General features: G+C 37.8%; 2 protein-coding genes across 5 annotated transcripts in view; one reads left to right on the top strand and one right to left on the bottom strand.

The window, feature by feature from the left end:
- LOC107729670 (transducin-like enhancer protein 4) overlaps positions 1-1,301 on the top strand; it is a 53,728-nt gene extending 52,427 nt beyond the window's left edge. Inside the window, exons 17-19 of the mRNA XM_016540319.1 lie at positions 247-397; positions 540-616; positions 897-1,301. Of these exons, the coding sequence (XP_016395805.1) occupies positions 247-397; positions 540-616; positions 897-1,004 (336 nt within the window). The 3' untranslated portion in view covers positions 1,005-1,301. The remainder of the gene's footprint in view (positions 1-246; positions 398-539; positions 617-896) is intronic.
- A 2,709-nt stretch (positions 1,302-4,010) lies between these two features.
- The window catches only part of LOC107729686 (transducin-like enhancer protein 1), a 34,724-nt gene continuing 21,854 nt past the window's right edge, over positions 4,011-16,880 (bottom strand). The window contains exons 5-20 of one of the 4 annotated variants that reach the window (XM_016540350.1): positions 14,334-14,396; positions 13,717-13,821; positions 11,387-11,600; positions 9,913-9,974; positions 9,561-9,656; positions 9,389-9,433; positions 9,140-9,301; positions 8,441-8,567; positions 7,562-7,767; positions 7,396-7,475; positions 7,054-7,303; positions 6,717-6,964; positions 6,491-6,638; positions 5,816-5,966; positions 5,602-5,678; positions 4,011-4,828 (exon numbers count right to left, since the gene is read on the bottom strand). In XM_016540350.1, coding sequence (XP_016395836.1) covers positions 4,721-4,828; positions 5,602-5,678; positions 5,816-5,966; positions 6,491-6,638; positions 6,717-6,964; positions 7,054-7,303; positions 7,396-7,475; positions 7,562-7,767; positions 8,441-8,567; positions 9,140-9,301; positions 9,389-9,433; positions 9,561-9,656; positions 9,913-9,974; positions 11,387-11,600; positions 13,717-13,821; positions 14,334-14,396 — 2,142 coding nt within the window. In that variant the 3' untranslated portion in view covers positions 4,011-4,720. The remainder of the gene's footprint in view (positions 4,829-5,601; positions 5,679-5,815; positions 5,967-6,490; positions 6,639-6,716; positions 6,965-7,053; positions 7,304-7,395; positions 7,476-7,561; positions 7,768-8,440; positions 8,568-9,139; positions 9,302-9,388; positions 9,434-9,560; positions 9,657-9,912; positions 9,975-11,386; positions 11,601-13,716; positions 13,822-14,333; positions 14,397-16,880) is intronic. The other 3 variants (XM_016540352.1, XM_016540351.1, XM_016540353.1) reach the window with 3 other exon arrangements.

Raw genomic sequence — 16,880 nt, 5'->3', positions numbered from 1 at the left:
TATATATATGTTTTTTTTTTAAGAACAAAAGCATCTTACTCAAAACACCACATAGAAGTATTGCACTGTGGAGTCATCCATAATAAAATTGAAACATTTATTAGCAGAGTAAATTTGGTCATCGTGCCTTTATATATCATTTTTTCAAACTTTTATGGCCTAAAGGTACTTGCCATCCATTTTTCTGTCTGCAGGCACATTTTTATGCGTTAGATCTTTTATTGAAGTGTTTTTATGTGTGTGCAGATCTTTTCTCTGGGTTACTGTCCTACGGGCGAGTGGCTTGCAGTGGGGATGGAGAGCAGTAATGTGGAAGTGCTGCACGTCTCCAAACCAGACAAATACCAGCTGCACCTTCATGAAAGCTGCGTTCTCTCGCTCAAGTTTGCCTACTGCGGTATGAGTCACTATGCAGATGTATATGCCAATCGTTGAATTTGCCCATGTGTTCCTATGGGCCTTCATTATTTATGCCTATTTAAAATAAATGCTATTAGATGGCACAAGATGTGATTTAATTTTCTTTGTGTGTATTTCAGGGAAGTGGTTTGTAAGCACGGGAAAGGACAATCTGCTCAATGCATGGAGGACGCCGTATGGAGCCAGTATTTTCCAGGTTTGTTCCAAACCCATATGACTTTATTTCTTCCTTAGAGATGTCTTTAGATGTCCTAAACCTTTAAATGCTGCTACACTATTAACATTTCAGAATAACAGAGCAGCTGTGCGCAGACAGGAAATGCGATGGAGAAAGAACAAAGCTTGTTTTAAAAAGAGACGGTTGTTGTTGCAGATTTGAAAATCACTGCACGCCTCTATTGTGACAGTGAGATTTAGCTGGATCTCATTTCTCAATTTGCGAATATGTCTCATTTTGTCTCTCACTCTCTCTCCAGTCAAAGGAGTCCTCATCCGTCCTGAGCTGTGATGTGTCCCCAGACGACAAATATATTGTAACTGGTTCTGGGGATAAGAAAGCCACGGTGTATGAGGTGGTGTATTGAACACAAAGATGGACGGATGGATGGATGAACATACAGCGCCAAGTATGAAACAATCATGGATGGCATGGTGGGCAACCATAGCTCTTCTATTTGCAGTACTTTCGCAACCATTTGAGAAATAGAAGGTTTTGTTCAGAATGGCATACTACCATACTATTCATACTATTTATGTAATAGGTATACTGTGCACAGTATGAAATTTTCTTTAGACATAAAATACCCAGATGACATACTAACAGTGCTGGGTAGTAACTGATTACATATAATCTGGATTACGTAATCAGATTCCAAAAATTAAGTACTCATAATTTGATTATATTACATTTTAAAATGCTCATAATCAGATTAGAGTTACTTTAAAGATTACATGATTACATATTATTCACACAATGGCAGCAAATTATACATAATTCTTTTTTTTTAAGTTTCTTAAACAGTAGTCATAATGCATTAACTAAAATAAGTAACCTAGATTACATTCCTAACTACAATTTTCATCATAATCTGTAATCAGTAACGGACTGCAATTTGTAAGTAATCTACCCAGCACTGCATACTAAGTTTTACCAAAATGTCTTGAATAAAATACTATGTGGGATACTGGATCCCATGGCAATGTTCTCAACTTGACCTTCCAGTTTTAAGTCGGCATCTATTTTTGCCTTGTAAATTTAATCACAAGTCATACATTTTTTTCTTTTAAATTATCACAATACAGAAGAAAATACTAGTTGCTGCTTCTGTAACTTCATGACTTTTACAATAATGGAAGATTAATTAGCAACACATTTTTTGTAATATTATTGGACAACAACTTTAGAACAAAAATGTAAATCAACAAAGTTGACGGCTCTCGCCAAATTAAATGTGCAACAATGTAGCGTACTACTATATATCTTAACATCCTTCTGTTCTTATTTTACATCCTATGCTTTTAGATATATATTTTTTAATAGTATGTAGTACACAGTATATACTGCGAAGTATGCAGTATGCCAGTATTCCATTACGAACATAGTGAGTAAGTGGGGAGGTTTTAATTAGAACCGTCTCCAAGCTAAAAGAGGAAGCCCCACAGACAGCAGGTATTTAGGGAGCTTCTACTTACAGAAACACCAAAACCAGACAATCATTTCATTAGTTGCAAACTCTCTCCATAAAGCGAGCACAGCATCTTCCCTCCAAAGAGAAAAGAGTTTGGAGGCTCCTGGCTCACGTTGGAGCATCTCCGGATGAACACGATATGGGCGTACAAACAATTCTCCACTCGCCTATCCAACCCAATTAGACATTCATGTGGCAAATCCCAGTCGAATTCTCCAACCTGCATTTAATTTCCTCCTTCCACAAGTCAGTGTCTAATGAGGAGCAAGGGTAAATCATGCAGGATTCGTGCAGCAAATATTCACAACCACAACCGTTCGGTTTTAATTCCAGTGGATTATCATACAGATGTTGCACTCATTTGTGGTTTAATGCTCATTTTCATGTCTTTAATTATCTTTTAGCTTTGCATGGGGAAATCTTTTCATGATTGTTCTACTTCAATAAGATGATGCAAATACCTAAATATTCAAAACTGGTATATGGTATTTCATCAAAAATTGTAAGAATTGTTAAAATGTATAAAGTAATGTGATGTTTAATGCAGAACAATTAATTACAAAAATAGGTTCCAAAAAAGAAATCATGTAATTAATCAACACAGCATGGAACAGAATGCAATAGTCTTTATGAAGATACAATTATTTTAATTTGAGGATTGCAAATATTGCAATATCAGTATCAGTAAATAATTAATTATTAATAATTAAAAATGCATTTTTTTAATTAATTGACATCCCTGAATGTACATTTTCACAAGGTAAATGAGAGAAATGCTTGAGAGGTCCTAACACAGAGCCCTGATGCACACCATCAATAAGAAGAGCTGTGGTTGCCAACCTGACCAGGAATGTTCAAGGAGAGACACTACAGGATTGATCTATCACATGCACCAAACATCCTGCTGAGAACAGGTTTTTTTTTTCTTAATTACGTTTTTCTGTTCATTCTTCTTTTGCTCTATAAAGCTTTTCTCAGCACCATTTTTGTTTGTGAACAGAAGGAATTGTATCAGGTTCTTTCTCTTTTGTATGGCAATAGTAAGCAGTGTTACTAGTGTTTTGATCAGTCTGTTTATTACGCAGAAAGTGCAGTGTTTATTTTTTCTTTTTCCGAATAGCTGAAAATATGGCTGCCTGCAAAGTGGCATTTGTCCGTTTCAAGACAGACCGGCTCTGCTACATGATCTGTCTTTGACATTATGCTATCTGAATATGTGTATCTATCTATCCTTATATAACCCATTGTTTGTATACTGAGAACAATGTTCACCATCACGATTTTGTTGAAGACACTCTCTCTCTTGAAAGCCAAGGAACTTTTTCGAAGGCATCGCTGTGATATCCCTGTAGCACTTCCCATGTGATGTAAAAGACGTGTACATTGACAAATTAAACTTGTGGTCATCTTTTGAAGTTGTTGAGTTCTTGAGAAGTGGTTCAATATCAATCAATAATTAAAAATATATATACATACCAGCTCATGCTAATGCAAATTTTATTTACATATGTAGAATTGTTTACAATAACATTGTAATAATTGTATTAAATGTAAATTGTATTACATTCAGTAATTGTAAACCATTTATATTGTAGTTCTATTTTATACACTAAGCCATCTCATCAGTGACAAACATAAGCTTGGTTACAATTAATGAATTTAATGCATTCACATTCTTGTACACATTTAAATTTATTTTAAAAATTACATAGAAATTAAAATCAGCATAAGCATGAGTTTCTGGGTCTGCATAGTCCTTAAACTTTACTCTTTGAATTAAAATTTTATTAGAATTTGTGTATTTATCTACATAGTCAATGCAGATTTAATTTTTTTTTTTAAATTAATTTCTTCCATTTCATCAGAAATATAAATTAAAGCAACTACCCAACAGTATGCGTCTTTTGGCTTTTAAAGAGCTTTATTTACAGTTCATACATACCAATTTTGCGACCAAAGTCAAAATAATTTTCAACATGCTCCAACATACAGTATTCACGTGATGGGATGTTAACTGAGTGTCTTTATAGCCGTTTCCCTGAAGTCAATAACACACTAAAATCCAGAGCCTTGTTGTCCTACATCATAGTCCATCATCTTATACATCATCCATACAATCATAACACAGAGCCGAAATCAGGTCAGCTTTTAAGAAAATTATCGACGAAGTCATAGGCCAGTCCTTTAGGTCTCGTCATAATTCATTCATACACGGTGGCTCCATAATTGTCCATTTCCGTGAAAATTCCGAAGGCTAAAAAAATAAGATTTCTTTTACTATTATATTCACTACAGAGGTTTCATCTTGTTTAAAAAAAAAAGAAAGAAAGGAAGATAGAAGAAAAGAGGAGGTCTTTGGAGAAATTCCATGTTTTTGAAGCTAGTCTACCAGCTTTCCTCACAGCATTAAAAAAACAACAAGGTCAGTTCTGAAGATCCACCATCCGATCCTGGAGTCGAAAAGTACAGCCATATCTTTGTCTCAGAGTCCATACTGACGTCCATGCCACATCTTTTGTCTCCCAAGTTCAAGTCAAAACAAAGATGAATCTGGTCTCCTCCATCCAATCAGTTTTTCAAATTTTATGAATGACGTTCCAAACACATTCAATTTAGTAAATGACTTCATACACGGTAGCCTTCTTATCTCCTGAGCCAGTGACAATGAACTGATCGTCAGGGGAAATGTCACAGCTGAGGACGGACGACGATTCCTTAGACTAGGGACAAAAACAATTAGTTAGTGAGTTTAATCAGGTGTTACATAGCACTGCTGTTTGTCTCATTTATTCTGAAAAATAGGACAAACAGAAGAGCCTACTCAATAAAAAAATCATTTTTGACTCGTTGTGACAATGTCATAAAAGTCTCCATCATAGTGACAAAAATGCAATTTAAATTATCAGTTAAATTGTGCTATGACAATAAGCTATCTGAAACGGTTAAACAATACTGGGGAAGCTATTCTAAGTAGCCTGTATTTTAGAAAACTAAAATTTAAAATAGTTTAAGCTACCCTTTAAAAAGTAGTTAGCTAAGCTACAAGCTAACTTGAATAGATTAAAAAAAATTGTGCAATGAATGCTTCTTTTACTACACTCTAAAAAATGCTGGGTTAAATTCAACCCAGTGCTGGGTAAAATAGGGACAAAGGCAAAACAACCCAATTGCTGGGTTTGTCCCTATTTTACCCAGCACTGGGTTGAATTTAACCCAGCATTTTTTAGAGTGTATTTTTTTTACTTAAAGTAGCTAACATTTACCAACCGTTTGAATGACGTAATTTACTAAAATTACTTGTGCATGTGTCAGTTTGCTTGGCTGCTACGATCAGAATTCTGCGCTAATTTTCGGAAAAAGTAGCTTGTTACTGGAAAAGCTGCAGCATTTTCAAGCTTACTTAATGTATTAAGGTTAGTAGTGTTACTACTTTTAGTTAGTTACTCAACACTGCGGTATTTATAGTCAACAGACACTATTATCAAACCATTACCTGGAATATGCTTGATCCATATGGAGTTCGCCATGCATTCAGTAGATTATCTTTGCCTGTGCTTACAAACCATTTACCTGCAATAGTTAAAAGTAAGATTTCAGGCACAGCCCTTCAATTAAACAGCCATGTTTTTCTATAATGCTATTTTTTCATTTCTAACTAAAAACAAGGTATTTTTTAAGGAGAAAACTAAAAACAAAAACAAACGTACCGCAGTAGGCAAACTTGAGCGAGAGAACGCAGCTTTCATGAAGGTGCAGCTGGTATTTGTCTGGTTTGGAGACGTGCAGCACTTCCACATTACTGCTCTCCATCCCCACTGCAAGCCACTCGCCCGTAGGACAGTAACCCAGAGAAAAGATCTGCGTGCACAAATAAACACATTATTTCATGCTAAAAACAAACAATTCATTCTCATTCTGAACCTCATGATCCTGTCTTCAAGCATTGATGCTACGTCCACATTAATCCATAATTGTTTCAAAATGTTCTCCATAAACACTAGTGTTTTCAAGCATTTTCTAAAAGTTGCTCATGCATACTGACACGTCTGAAAATGCTTAAATCACCTGACGCTGGTAGGTCAACATGACAATGACAACATTGTGGATATAGTATGTCTGAATTAATCTCATACTACACAATACAATGAACACTATATAAAACATACTATGTAGTACAAAGTAACATTTATCTTTAGAATCACTATGAAAGTGAACAGAAGCACAATACATCAGATGACTAAACATGCATCAGCATTTTCAAATACCTCCATTTCACAGTTCACACTACCACGATAACAGCTTTCAAATGTATCCACAACCACAATTCTTCAAATTGAGAAATATACAACTACATTTCCTGCGTTTCCTCTGAGCTGCAGTACCTGTGAGGTGAAGTCATGCTGCTGCAGCTGTCGACCCTCTCTCAGGTCCCAGCAGCGCACTGTGTTGTCCAGACCCCCTGTCCACAGTTTGGTCCCGTCGTTGGAAATATCGATACAACTGGCTCCATCTGTGTGACCTTGGAACTGCCTATAGAGGGCGACACAAGGACATCACATGACTTCAGGAAGATGAACATGGTCTATTATCTCACCAGTCTGTAGATACCTGACGAGCGTCTGGTTGTGCAGGTCCCAGACCACGATGTTTCCGTCACTGCAGCAGGAGAAGCAGACCTTGTTGTCGGGACTGATGGCCAGAGCGTAGCAGGCCGGAGCAGAGGACGTCAATTCGGCTTTGATGCGTGGAGTGGGCGTGGCCAAGTCCCAGATTGACAGCGTGCTGGCCTCGCCCCCGACTATCAAAGTCCGCCCATCTGGAAGGAGCTTGCATGACCGGATATAGTTGTCTCGATTCTGATTGAACAAAAGAGTAGACTTTATTTAGTCCAACTAGGATGGCGAGTACCAACTACAAGTAGAGTTTAACGTGACGCAGATCTCACCAAACAGTCCAGTTGGGCCATTGGACTCTTGCTGCCCGGTTGGCTGATGTCCCACACTTTGACGCAGCCTTTCCCGCCGGTGTAGACGTGACGCGTGGAGGTGCTGATGGTCACCGCGCACACCACCTCTCCATGACTGAGGGTGTGGATCTGACGGGCGTGACGTGGGATGCCAGGGCCGAGGAGGGCGTCAGGAGGGAAGGGCACCGGCTGCATTTGACCATCTGCGCTCACGTGGAACGAGTAAGCACTGGGGGTGTGAGAGTCTTATTATTAGGATTTAGTTTAAGACAGACTGGACTATGGAGTTGACGTCGAGAGGAACTGGCATTGGAAACTTACGGTTTTCCAGAAGCTGCCGACTGCAGGCTAGCAGGTAACCCTGGTACCCTCATATGTGGGTGAGGAGACTCGTAGCCCACCTTCAAAAGCAAGAAAGCAAAAAATTAAAGAGATTAAATCATAAAGGCACAGGGTAAATGTAACGGTCTCAGTGTTTTTTCCTTACCACAGGTGAGCGTCCGTATCCAGCGGCGGCTGCAGCAACGGCGGCAGCAGCAGCAGCTGAGCCGTTCATCTGAGGGGAGACGAGGTGGAGACCGGCACCGTATCCTGCGGCTCCAGCCAACTCGCTGTTAACTCCCGGGGGAGGAAGGCCAAATGCACCAGGGGGGTACGCGCCCTGCACCGCCAATGGGTTCCTCAGACCTAATGCTAAGAAATCCAGAAATAGAGGTTAAGAAAGAGTTTAAGACAGAAATAGAACGCAAGAAATAGACAAGCAGAAAAGATAGGCAAGGTTTCTTCTCAGTGCTGAAGTATAATATAAATAAGCAATAATTTATTGACAATGAGATTATTCCAAACTAAAGTTGTTGTTTTTTTTAACATTTAACATTATCCCAAACTACTTAAGGTTATCCAGAATTTCATCCTTTCATTGAGGCTTTTTTTTTTTTCTTCTTTATGATATCAAGACAGTTAGACCACACTTACATTTGGACTTGTGCCCTCAAAAATATTAAAACAAATTTTAATTCAGAAATTAAAAACATGCGTATCATAGAAGGTGCATTCAAGTCACTGTATGTATGAATTTCATTTTAGAAGAAATTAAAAGATCCTGACAAAAAACAGTGTCATGTCTTTGACCCCATTAATATCAGTCTCAAGAATGCTAAAACAATTACACAGCTTTCAAGGACACAAGCTCAGCAAGATGATACCATTAAAACAAGACCACCTTTCAGAAACAGGAAGACCACTACTGCCCTCTGCTGGCTGACTAGCCATCAACCCTCAATAAGGACATTCAAACCAGGTTGACCGAAACACTCTACAAATTCAGTCACTAAAGACTTGGACTATCAGGATAACAGGATCTTACCAAGAGGGTCAATGCCTGGCTTCCCAGGAACGGGGCGGAACTGCGGAGGAACGCTAGAGCCTGGGGTGGACGACTCCTGGGACATGGGCGTGCCAGGCTTCATTCCTGGAGTGCTGGACTTCTCTCTCTGGAAGGTTAGGGAATGCATTTACACACATTAATTATTCAAGCAAGGTATATAGTCGATGAATAAAGAACTGGGAAAAAGATGCAGCAGTAGTCAAATTTGAGCGGGGACGGTCACTCTTTGTGATTCTAGCAAAAGCAAGGCGAGGGATGTGTTTTGCTGCTGAAGAAAGTGCGTCTTTTTGCACAGGTAGAAAAAACTGTGTCGCAGTGAAGGGCATTGTGTTTGTGTTAGGGCTGCACAATTAATCGAATTTCTATTCGCGATTACAATTACGGATGCCACAATTACGTAATCGTTCAAAGAAAGAAGAAACCAATGTATAGTATAGTTGACATTTGAGGCTTAATACTATGGAAAAGCACTAAAAGTTGTTCGAGTGTTTTCAGCTTGTTTATTTTCATATAAAAATACGGCATGCAGTTGCTTCAAACAATGGTATAACCATCATTCAATGTAAACTGTGATAATCGTAATTAACAATCGCAATTAAATTTCAAGGGAATAATCGACAATTACGATTTTTGTCATAATCGTGCAGCCCTAATTTGTGTGTGTTTTTAAGTATGTACCGGTGGAGGCTCCTTGCTGCGTGAAGGGGAAGCAGCACTGCTGGAGGAAGCCAGCGAGGTCGGACTGGCCTGGGGCAGAGGCTCCTTACGGGAAGGAGGGAGTTTGTCTAATCCGTTCTCTCTGGAGGAGTACGACTGCACACTCCTTGGAGAAGAAGGGTCCTGAGGGAGCACAATGCACATGATGGATTAATCAGGAGAAAACATGGTCGGCCTCGTTTTTAAGTTCGTTCTTTAACGTAAACCGACCTCGTCAACGACCAAATTGTCATCGCTCTTCTCCGCGTCGCTGCCCTGAAAGAGAAACGCTTCAGAGTTTAGCGACTCTTTATTTATTCCCTACATATGCTTAAATCAAATAAAGATCATGTGGATGATTAATAAAAGGATGAAGCAGATTTCACACGGAAAGAACACTTACGTAGTCGGTCATGAACTCCTTCTCATCTGCTTTTCTCTTTTTTCCGTTGCTGAGGTAGTCTGAAGGCCTGCCTTTGTCTCCGTTAGAAAGTGAACTCTGGAAGAGGAAGAGAAAGATGAGAAAATTAGAGTGGAAAGGGAGAACGGCTGAGACAGAGGATGTGCGTGTAAGTGTGTGTGTGAGCGAGAAGAAAGAGATAATGATGTAGGAGATGAGGGATAAATCAAATCAGCTCCATAACTGCTGGACCCACAGGCAATAGAGACGCCTAATGCATGACAGTCTGCACTGAGAGAAAGAGACAGAGAGCAAGAGGAGAGAGAGAAAACGGACAGATACTACTGATACTCACTGGTCCAGGTTCACGGTCTATGGGGATCATGGGAAGGGCAGGAAAACGTCCCCGCGGCCAGTCAAAACAAACCAAAAAACAAACAATGTGACTATGACGGTCAGACAAAACTCACCCCTCCACCAGACAAAACAATTAGCACACCGCTAATAATAACAAAAGCATATTCCTTCAGTTCCCACTCTTTCATGTTTCATTGATGATATATGAGCTGACAGATTTCAAAGACGAACTGGTCAACATTTCAGGGTAGAGTTTAAGTCTTAGAAATAAAATGTGATTAGTGCAATGCAATTGCTAGCATCTTCCTAGATCACTTAAGTCTGGTCTATGATATTCTAATCTGTAGGTACAAATCATCTCTCTTCTTCAAAGTTAGTCTACAGTATTTTTTAAGTCTAAATTGTTTAGGTGCGGTCACACTTTATCGCTGTTCAGCAAATTTTTGTGGGTGATACATAGTCATTTAGTCATATGAAATAATCTTCATGTGAGAGCCAAAAAAGTTCCCCACACAAATTTCGCTCATGCTCAAGTTGGTGGATTCGCCACACTGACCAACAGAAAGCTGATTTCACACAATTTCACTGAAATGTCACCACACTATAGCGACAAATGTGACCACAACTATAGTCTGATCACTTTTCACTAAATTTTAGAAAACATTGCCACAACAAGCCAGATGATTCATAAATCGTGTTTGTAACAAAACAGTATGGGATTAGTAATAAAGATGTACGATTTATCAAAATAAAACCAAAATCACAATATGGCTCAATGTGATTATCAAAAAAATTGGTGCGCCTCTAAACATGCTGCTCATTAGTACTCTAATTTTACAGGTGTACAGTAAAGTTTTTACGGTTTTATTTTTCAGTGAAATAAAATAATAATAATAATAATATCTCTTTTTATTATTATTTTTATAAAAAATACTACCATTACTTATTATTATTTAGCAAAATTGACAAAAAAAAATACATTTTTGGCCAAATTGTGCAACCCTACAAATGCAGCAAACCTAGAGTTTTTGTTTTTGTTTTAAATCACATTTTAAAGTTGTTTTATCAGAAAATTTGTTAGTAGCCCTTAAGAGTAATGTACTAAAACTGAACACTTCACATTTCTAGATTAATTAGTACATACAGGTAAAGAGAGAAAGCGTGAGACGTTATAACTATAATACATGCATGCATTTACATGTACTTTTGACTGAAACTGTACCAGTCTGGTTTTTGCACAGTCAAACAAACAGAGCTAGATCATGTATTTGACGCTTGGCTTCGTCCAGCATTTACAGACGTTAATTGGACAACATTTGGCCTCTGCTTACTCTGAAAGATGGATCCGATTACGCATTCGTTGTAATCCCACCGATTAAAACATTGCACCATTATAACTGCACTTGATAGTTCTGTCCCTGGTGTTAATAAACCAGTCAAGTGATCTGTCAGTATGATTTTATTTGTTATACCTCTGTGGTGTTCTGCTGCAGCTGCCGCTGCCACGGCCTCAAAATGGGCTCGCTCCTCTTTAGAGGCCAGCTGGGCCCCGAGGGCCCCGGAAAGGGCCAGCAGCCCAGAGCCGCCCCCCAGAGCCAGTCCCGGGTGAGGCAGGCCGGAGTGGTGAGGGGCCATGGCCAGTCCCTGGGCAGCATGCTGGGAAAGGTGCTGGGCCTGCAGCTGTTGCTAGAGGGTACGAGAGGAAGAGGACGATGGAGGGATGAAGCGAGAGGGGGGGTCAAATAGAGAGGAAAAAAAGATGAAGAGTGTGTGGGAGATTAAAAGAGAGTGACACAGAGGCCAAGATGGAAGTGGAGTGAAGAAACAGATAGCCAGAGGAAATGAAAAGAGTATGAGGAGGAGGAGAGAGAGATGAGAGGAAAGGGATAGAGAGAGAAAAAACACACAACACAGTTAAGACTTGGATCTGCACCAGAGTTACACAGGGAATGAATTCATGACCCGTTCCCAGTGTCCCGGGAGTGAGGGAGTCCGTCACACTGGAGTCGACCCGGATGGGTTCGGGGAACAGCGTTGCTGCAGCATTCACTAATGATCACGCCAAAATAAAATAATTTAAATAATTTGAAGCTGATGACTGCCATGACAGAAATCAAAATGCAAAACACCAAAGTGAATAAAAATACGGCAAATCATATGTGAAGATTTGTAAATGCTTTACAACAAAAAGTGGGATGTCAATTGGTGGCTAGACACACACTCAACTAGTCTTCACTCACACCTCATGCTAGTGGGCGCTAAAGAGAAAAATTGTCAAAAATTATTGTTCCAAACCTGTATGCTGTTTTTTTTTTTCGCAGAACACAAAAGAAGACATTTCCACTGTCCACTTTTCCACACAACATTTCTTTGTCCAAACACTCCAAAAACGTAGCAGCCGATAGTCGTCTGAAGCAATAGGACAGTTTATGCGCAAGGAAGAATACGAAAGTCGTCATTTACCGATGATCTTCCTGTGCGTCAAAAATTGCATACAGATTCAAACATCATGTTGGGTTACTACATACAGAAAATTCAACACCATTTTGGGCCAGGAATAATGCTGATGCAGTGTTTATAAATTTCGAAACGAGCTTTCGAAAAAAATGTTCGAAGCTTTAGGAGATGCAGTCACTTAAAAGAAGAACAGACAAGGTCACAATGAACTCTTTTTAGTTTTTATTGTTGAATGGAAAGCTGCAGTGTAAAGAATCTGCAAAAAAAATGCCTTGGTTTGTTAAGTAAAAAAATGACTAACTTCTCCCAGTTCTATCAAGATGAACACAGAAATGTGACTTATGTACACACCTTAAAAGATGTATCTGACTGGGGTGCAGAGAACTAGTCTAATTATATTGCGCATCCTTAACATGGATAAGTTGACTAGTTTAGCCAAATTTCGAAAATATTCAAACACATCCATAGCCTAGTTATGAAAGTGTTATTTTGCACTCTTTCAAACATATAACCAACGCCAAAGCACAGGACATGAAATGTTTCCATTACCCTTCAAATTGCGCAAATTGTAATTTAGAACTGAAAACACACCCGATGGGAAAAACGTAAATTCCGCATAAACTCCCAATTATTGCAAAAAAGTTAACGCTCACATGAGGCGTTTTTCAGGAAATTCGAAAATAGGGGTTAATGGAAACACTGTCATTTCACAACATGTTTTTTTTAAATCAGCATTTCTAAAATATCACAAAAATTTTGCACAAATTTGTAATGGAAAGCCGGCTATTGTCTCTTAAAAAGACAGACAAGGTCACAGTGAGCTCTGTTTTTTATCGTTGTATGGAAAAATGCAGCGCAAAGAATCTGCGAAAAGGTCTTTTTTTGTGCTCCAATGGGAAAATAACAGCATATGGATTTGGTACGACATGCAGGCAACAGATTCGCAATGATATAATCTTTTGCATTATCACATAGTTTGAGCATTCTGCCATGTTCCGGATGGCTTATACAGTTAAAAATAAGTCTAAAAATAAGTCTAATTTGATATTTCATATATTTTTTTCCCATTCTGTCTAGCCAAACACGGAAATGTCTGACATTAACACCCCCTAAAATGTATCCAATTGTGGTCAGGAGAACCCAATTATATAACACATCCTCAACACAAGTCGACTATTTTTTATCCAAATGACTAGTCGATTTAAAAAATATGGAGTTTTGCACATCCGTAGCCTAGTTATAAAAGCGCTTTCATATAACCAAACTGAATCCAAAAAAGAAAACAGCAATGACAACTCAAGAGGAAAGTGTTAAATAAAAAGGATGAAAAGATGGAAGTACACACTGTGGGAGGCAGAGGGGGGAGTCCACGTACCCCTATCGACGCATTCAACTCCCCCATAGTCACCTGTTTGGCGCGCTCCATGGCCTGGACCACCTGCTGCTGGTGCTGTGGACGGAGGGCAGAAAATGGCCGTCAATGATAAACAAACAAGCAACAAAAACAAGGCAGATGGCCACCCTAGTGTGTCTTTGTGTACTGTGCGATTTTCATTTTTTGAAGCGTGTTGCTCACACACACACACAGGGCTGCATTTTGTATGAATAAATACACACACTTAAAACAGGAGGGGAAGTTGTTTTTCTTCTGTCAGGAAAAGCTTTGGGCAAACCGTAAGCGTTTTTGTGGAAGTGGGTTTACAAGAATAACAATAGGCTTCCCAGAGGCATCCGAATGAGAGCCTAAGTGAGAACGTGAGGAAATATGAGCGGAAGAGAGAGAGAGAAAAAAAAAAAGTGTGATTGCATGCGTGTGAGAAACAGAAAAAGCGATATTATATGTGTGTGTGTGTGAGCACAAGTGAGTGAATTATCAATCACAGAATGTCTGAACGCAATGTGGCATGTGTGAGTCTCATGATGTGCAGCTGTGGGACTGAGTGTGTGTTGGTCTCATCTCACCTCCTGTGACAGGAATGGAATGAGCTGGGCACAAATCACGTTCAGCCGTTTGGCGATCTCCGTCTGCAGAGATATGGAGAGTGAGAGGGAAGCAGAAGCAGAAAGCAAGCAAAAATAGATTTCATTTAACACAAAATGTACATTTTTGAAATGTTAAAGGACCTTTTCCCACCATAATTTGGCAATTGTTGATAAGAATAATAACATAATAATAATAATAATAATTATTATTATTATTATTATTGTTAATAATATTATGCTGCATCTATTGTACAACCATGACAATTATTCTTATATTAGTATTAGTAATACTTATAGTAGTTATACATTCAGAATAATTAATAAATTTACTACTACTAATACTACTTAATAATAATAAAATACTACAAGTACTACTACTATTAGTACTACTACTAATAAATAAATGTTACAATAATATTTATATTATTATTAGTAACAATAATAACAAATATTAATTAGTAATAAGTATTATTATTATTATTATTATTATATTATAAACTATTTGATCATTACTACTACTATAAGTAGGTGTTAGTAGTAGTACTAACAGTACTTTCACATTAAAAGTAATTATCATTAATAAACTTACTACTACTACAAATAAAATACTACAAGTACTACTACTATTAGTACTACAACTAATAATAAATAAATTTTATAATATTTTTATAATATTATTATCATCATCATTATTATCATTTAAACTAATTGATGATTACTACTACTATTAGTAGTGGTGTTCGTAGTAGTGGTATTATAGCAGTTTCACATTCAGAATAATTATTCTTAATAAACTAACTACCACTACAGCAAATAAATTAATATTATAATTTATTATTACATTTATATTGTTATTAAATGTTATTAAAAGTGTATTATTATTATTATTCTATATTTAAGCTAATGTATAACTACTACTACTACTACTACTACTAATAATAATAATAATTTATTATTATTACTACTATTATTGCATCAAAGCTAATGTATTACTACTGCTACTAAAATAAATAAATACATAAATATTAAACAAACTTAATGACATCAATAATAAATAAAATAATTAAAATATTAGTATGTTTATTCATCAATAGTAGTACTTATACATTAGTTCAGATGTAGCGACAACTACAATTAAGGCATCAAAACATTGCAATGACTGACACTAAACTATCCACTCAGACAGGAAGACACTGTTTAACTGACATATCAGTGTGACCAACCAAATTTGTGTTTGTTTGTTAAGGGGTGAGTAAGTCTGAAACGGTACATAACTCACGAACTTACTACCATTCACAAACACATCTACTGAATTGTTCGATGCCACAAACAGTGCACATTTTGCCTCGTAAAGCCAAAGAATGCCAAAGAGATCATGAAAAAATGCCAATTAGAGCCATTTTTTGTGCACAAAGCATCAGTCAGCCCATGCACACTTCTTGGGCACCAAGCTGAGACTACAATTACAAGACAGTGATAACCGAAATGCTTCAGCAATAGTAAAAAATACAATCCTGTTCACCCAAACGTATCTATCACACAAAACGTCGCAAGGGTGTGTAACCTGCTACCTCCACTCACACAGCTAGTAAATATTTTAGCCCTCCACATCTGGTTCACGCTAACTGTTGCGCAGTGAGGAGAGGGGATGCCTGAAATATTTATGCCCAGCATCTGCTGCTCCGGTCCAGCCGGGAGGAGTGACGCCTCCCCCTGTGAGCAGGTCACTGGTCTTGCCCCATCGAGCTGCTGTGTCTTTTGAGGCAGTGCTGGGGGTTGCCATGCTAAGATTATTGTAATCATTTTCCAGCGACCAAAACAAGAGCTCCCCCGAGCTGAGGGCAACCCTCCCCATGGCTGTTTATTTTGCCAACAGGTATAAACTAACATTGTTATATCCATGTTCACCCACCCGTTGCAATATTTTTCTTAAAGGGATAGTTCATTCACAAATTAGTGACTTAAATGTTGTACCAAACCCATATAACTTCATTTCTTCTGTGAAACACTAAAGAGGATATTTTGAACACTGTGCTGGTCACTCTTTTCCATGCAGTTCAACTGACTAGGGAGTTTTTGAACTTCAAAGGACACAAAAGCAGCATAAAAATATAATGAAAATGATTCATATGACTTATGCACTGTTTTCAAAGTCGTACAAGAGTTTTGTAAGATGAACAGACAAATTTAAGTCATTAGATTCCCTCTAGATTCTCCAGAAGAAACGGTTTTGATATTAACTAAAACTATTACCATCTACATCATTTATGTTGATTTGAAATAAAGCTGAAATCAAATGAAATATAAATATTAGATGAAATGCTTAAAGTACTAAAGTACTAAAACTGAAGTACTAAAAGTTTTTTTTTAATAATATATATAGTACTATATTATCTTAAAAAAGAAACAAAAAAAACCCCACTAAACTAAACTAAAAAGTATTACTAATATAAACTAACATTTATATTAGTTTATATTAGTATGGCCATTTTTCCCCGTCATCTCTAACTGACCGTTCACAAAGAG

The sequence above is a fragment of the Sinocyclocheilus rhinocerous genome, unplaced genomic scaffold (assembly GCF_001515625.1).
Source record: "Sinocyclocheilus rhinocerous isolate Xijiao unplaced genomic scaffold, SAMN03320098_v1.1 scaffold1149, whole genome shotgun sequence".
Classification (NCBI taxonomy): Eukaryota; Metazoa; Chordata; class Actinopteri; order Cypriniformes; family Cyprinidae; genus Sinocyclocheilus; species Sinocyclocheilus rhinocerous.
Note: the sequence above shows the minus strand (reverse complement) of the source record. Positions and strands in the feature narration are given on the sequence as shown.